Raw genomic sequence first — 5,000 nt, forward strand, 5'->3', positions numbered from 1 at the left:
ACGCACCACCATCTCTGGCTTACCTTCAGTTTCTACTTCGTCTTTTACTGTGACTTTGCCCCGCCTCTACTGCGTTTAGCTCTGGCCCTTTAGTCACAGCTCTTGAGATAAACTTCTTCCTCAATTGAAAGCAACGCTTTAATCTGTATGAGACGTATTAATGTCTTTCCACGTTGCTACTCTAGGAAGCCTACAATAGCTAAACTATTAGTTCATAATCAAGACATAAAACAGCATTATCAATAAAAGACCATCACTAAAAAGAGCGGCAGGGCTTCAAGAAAACTAATCTCAAGTTAACCCGGCAGTCATTTGAGGAAGAGAAACTTCCTTCTTTTATTTCAATCACAGAAGCAACTAAGACATCCAAAATGACGATCAACATCGGTGGAATCATCGCTATCGTGGTCTTCTATCTTGTGATTCTGTTTGTTGGAATCTGGGCGGCCAAGAAGAAACCGGAAGGGGTCGAAGATGATGCGGATGACGTCATGTTGGCCGGCAGGAGTATAGGCGTCTTCGTGGGAATATTTACAATGACAGGTAGGAGTTACAGCGCACCCTACACACACAATATCTAAGTGTACGACGGTAGATCAAAATCGAAAACTAGTAATGAAAAAAGTCAAAGGATAACCAATCTTTGCAATGTTTATTTGAAATATGGAATGTAGGAATCAATCAAAACAGGAAGCATGTGTCAATTATCAACAAATGTAGATTGAATTCTTATATAAAAAAAACTAGACTAAAAAAAGTACTAATTATGACCTACTTACCCATTTATGCTTTTTTCAAATAGGCATCTGAGGGTAACATAAATTCTACAATAACAGCTAACTCTAAGCATTCCTACACCGGTATACGAACCGACCAGAAGCACCCACTCTCCATTTTAAAAACTGGTTCCGATTTTATGAATTGTGGTATCGCGGCAAAACGCTAACTGAATTTTTGACATTAGAGGAATACTGCAACTTGTCGTTTGAAAACAATCGCTATAAAAAAGGACCGTATCCTGATACAGTAGATGTCAGCCAATCTTTTATACATTATTTTTTAACGAAGAATGGTAGGTGCCCAAAATGTGCTCAAAACTTGCCTGGAAACAAAAGAGAACTTTTTAAACTCTCTCAAAACTTTATTGATTTGTCACAACTTCTCCGTCCTACTTTCTCAGCGACATGGGTTGGCGGAGGTTACATCAACGGTACGGCGGAGGCGGTGTATGATACAGGTCTCGTCTGGTGTCAAGCACCGTTTGGCTACGCCATGTCTCTCATCTTTGGTAAGTATTAGTTTAACATAGCAGTGAATGTACATGCCCGTCTCCAGACAAAACTTACGACTTGTGGACCTTACAGAAATTTTCGGTCAATTCTCTACCATATTAGCAACAACCAATAATTGCGAAACCCTTTGGTTTGTAATCAGACACTGGGCAATTACTATATAACAGGTTGGTTTTTCTGGTTCTCTTGTATACGATAAACCTTAAATACTCGTCCCTTTGCTTCAGCTGACTTCATAAAAGAGTTTTCCAAGTTGGTTTTATGAAGCTATGAAGATAAGATAATCAACTACCGTATCTCACAGAGCTGTAGGCTATAATACTTGCATATGCGATGCAGTAGTTAAAGAAGATGATATGAATATATATCATAAATATATTTATTGTTTTCTTCTGTAATCTTTGTCCCCTTAGGTTAGCAAACCTTATGTATTACCTTTATAGGACTCTATCAATATTTCATTAGGGTATTAGTAGTTTGATAAGCTTAAATAAAAGCCGCAATTTTCTTATAAAATCACTCTCCACTTCCAGAAGAATGAATTACAATATGTACAATATAGCATCACTAAAGGGATATGGAAATATAAAGTATAAACTATTCAAAAGGGTTAATTTGATTTTGGGAATACAAAATACAAGTTATTCAAAAGGGTTAATTTGACTTTGTAGCTCATTTGATGAATTAGCAGGATGGATAGCTAGTATCTTTGACCTCAGGAATAGCCTGCTTAGAATCCGATTGCTTCCCTATGCAGGGTATTTCTAGATATTCCTGTTCACGGCATTTAACTTCGCTGCACATCTACGGCATTGTGGTTTGCTTATTTCGGGCTAATCCTTCATGGCAAATATTAATTCGTGTATCACTCAATGTTGCTGTCAGAATTCTGCGGTTATAATTCAGTTGAAGATCAATCATTCATGATTGTGTATTTCGTCATTAAAACAGGTAATCTCGACCTTGCTCCTCCCCCTCCCCCCCCTCCTGACAGGTGGAGTTCTTTTCGCCAACAAGATGCGATCTCAAGGCTACGTCACTATGCTCGACCCTCTTCAGGATAAGTTTGGAAGTCGCATGGGTGGACTGCTCTTCTTGCCTGCACTCTGCGGAGAAGTATTCTGGTCCGCCGCTATCTTGGGAGCTTTAGGTGAGTCTTGTTAATCTGGGAGCCCTCTGTCTATAAACGGAGAAGCTATTCTTACAGTCTTCACACAATGACGACACTGTTCAAATATACTAACAACGATTCAAAGTAATATAAATAGTGACTGTCCATGAAAATACATGCAAGACAAAAGCTGAACGCTCAAAGACCTCAATGATAAGAATAAAATTTGTAGTAACTACTAGGCATCAACAAATGGACTGTAAACTGCACCATCAAAACATTCAAAAGCACACTGCTACTTAATCGACAGAATTACGAATTTAACAGATGTATATTCTGTTCCCTCTCTTTAAAAGGTTGGCATTTTACCCTTACAATACATTGGTGCAAAATGATGAGTTATTTACGAGAACTCTATCAATTAATCTAGATAAAATATTAAGCAAATTCTCTTTTCACAGTTTAAAAAATAAGGTACATAATGTTATAGATAACGGACCAAACTAATTACCTGAACAAGAGTATGTATGTTATCATTAACTCATTTTAATTTAATATTTCTTAAAGGATTTCACACATGATTCTAATTATATTTGGTCGGAAGAAAGCCCCTCAAAATTTACTCTTCCTCTGACTTGACTGGATTGCTGATGCCTTGTTCCTTTGATTTTCATGAGTGAAACTAATTGCCTTGAAAAACTGCTTTTTCGAATACGACGAAGTCTATCACTAGCGGAATTAAACCTAAAATCAAATCACATTAAACCTCACGTTTGGCGCAGCAGTGTTATTCTTTTTTACTATAATTAGATACACATTTAGAATTATACTGTACCGGGCGCGGAAGAGAGATGACCTTATGACATGATACCTAAATCAGTCCTAAATTTGTTCTGCTGCATTTTCCATTATTCGTTCTTTAGAATTAAACAATGTTTACTAAATCTTAGTTCTTCATTTGACTCATACCTCTCATAAATTCCCCAAATTCCTGTAATTAATTAGCCAGTAATTACCACTATGGTGTTAGTTTCGTATAAAAATGCGGATTATTTATTGCCATTTAGCTGAAAAGTATTGCTGTTATAAAATACATCTCTCCTCCCTGATCTGTCGCTCTACAAATTATTCTTGACGTCAATATATCAGTGAACTTTCTTGGTATCATTTACACAAGTAACAGGGAATCGTTTACATCTGTAATATTTTTCTACTGCATTCTAAGCCAAGAATTTCTCTCTTATTTCTAAACAGCTGTAGAGACGGCTAATGATATTTCTATTGACCTTCTTAAGCGGCTGTCATTTCTCCCGATTTCTCGAATATTTTATAAACGCTGTCAATACATCTTCACATCATCAGGACATTTCACTGTTTTCATTTTTATATTCCCAATAGGTGCTACTCTCTCAGTTATCCTCAACATGGACACACAATTGGCTGTCATTTTATCAGCAGTTATAGCCGTAGCTTATACGCTCTTTGGCGGACTATACGCCGTTGCGTATACCGACGTGGTGCAACTTGGATGTATATTTATAGGCCTGGTAACCTTTGGCTGTGCGCATGCGTAGCAAGAGAAATTAATAGTTTTGACTCAATGGCTACGTGGGTCAATAGTCCCGTTAGTGCCTACTGACGTTGCTTCATTTTTTTTTTCGACGTATTTCCTTCCTTCACAAGATTGTCAAAGATATTCAGTTAAAATTTTTAGGAAACAATTCACCATCGTAAACTTTATTAACAGAGCAAAATACTGGAAACCGACTTATTTTATATATGTCAATCACAAACTCCGGCTTCGATGGTCTTTAAAAACTTTTAATATTATTGGAAGTATTGCGAATTCTGATATCAGTGGCTATATTATTGACGTTTCTACAAAAAAGACAAAGTAGACTTGCATAAACTTTCATTCCTGATAAAATGAATACATGTTTGTAAACACTATGTTTAAATAATATAAAATAATTCTTTAAACAATAAAGAGTAAGATCGATGAAAAAGAAATACTCTAGGAACTGAAGCAACCTCACATAGGTTAGATAAGAAAATAGACTACATCACACTAACTGTAATTCGATGAGTGTACTTAGATATTACGATTCGTCGAAAATAACATCATATGTACATCACATTACTGTGCTTGAGAAATAGTTGGAAGAACGGCGTTCAGATTAGAACACTGAGTAGTGAGAGACACAGCAAGTGGGTAGTCACTAATTGAAGGGTTGCTTTCGTTGGTTTAGAAAAGCACTTTAGACATTTGTTCCTCAATTTTTCTTAGTTTCCTTTCCGCTACACCATATCATCTAAATTTATGTAAATGGTTTCAATGAAATTACTTGCAGAAGAGTGGAATCTGAAATAGAATGGCATTTGCATTATAAAAGGAGTAATGAAATCATTTATTTCTAGTGGAGAGGCATAATCTCATCAAAATATTATCTACTTACATAATTTGCATGCCATTACTAAAGTGGGCTTTCATTTTATAACTGAGCTAATCAGAACGCTGCCTGTATTGACTAACGAGAGTTTCCATTAATATTATATGGATAAAACAACGACCGACAACAGTGATTTTCCATTGTACA

The 5,000-nt window shown here is 36.3% G+C and overlaps 1 protein-coding gene across 2 annotated transcripts in view; it reads left to right on the top strand.

Moving 5' to 3' along the window:
• The window catches only part of ChT (choline transporter), a 94,808-nt gene that overhangs the window by 60,907 nt on the left and 28,901 nt on the right, over positions 1 to 5,000 (top strand). Inside the window, exons 2-5 of one of the 2 annotated variants that reach the window (XM_067103840.1) lie at positions 1 to 543; positions 1,181 to 1,288; positions 2,287 to 2,442; positions 3,802 to 3,950. The exon at positions 1 to 543 is cut by the window's left edge and continues 175 nt beyond it. In XM_067103840.1, coding sequence (XP_066959941.1) covers positions 372 to 543; positions 1,181 to 1,288; positions 2,287 to 2,442; positions 3,802 to 3,950 — 585 coding nt within the window. In that variant the 5' untranslated portion in view covers positions 1 to 371. The remainder of the gene's footprint in view (positions 544 to 1,180; positions 1,289 to 2,286; positions 2,443 to 3,801; positions 3,951 to 5,000) is intronic. The other variant, XM_067103838.1, reaches the window with a different exon arrangement.

The sequence above is a fragment of the Macrobrachium rosenbergii genome, chromosome 5, assembly GCF_040412425.1.
Source record: "Macrobrachium rosenbergii isolate ZJJX-2024 chromosome 5, ASM4041242v1, whole genome shotgun sequence".
Taxonomy (NCBI): Eukaryota; Metazoa; Arthropoda; class Malacostraca; order Decapoda; family Palaemonidae; genus Macrobrachium; species Macrobrachium rosenbergii.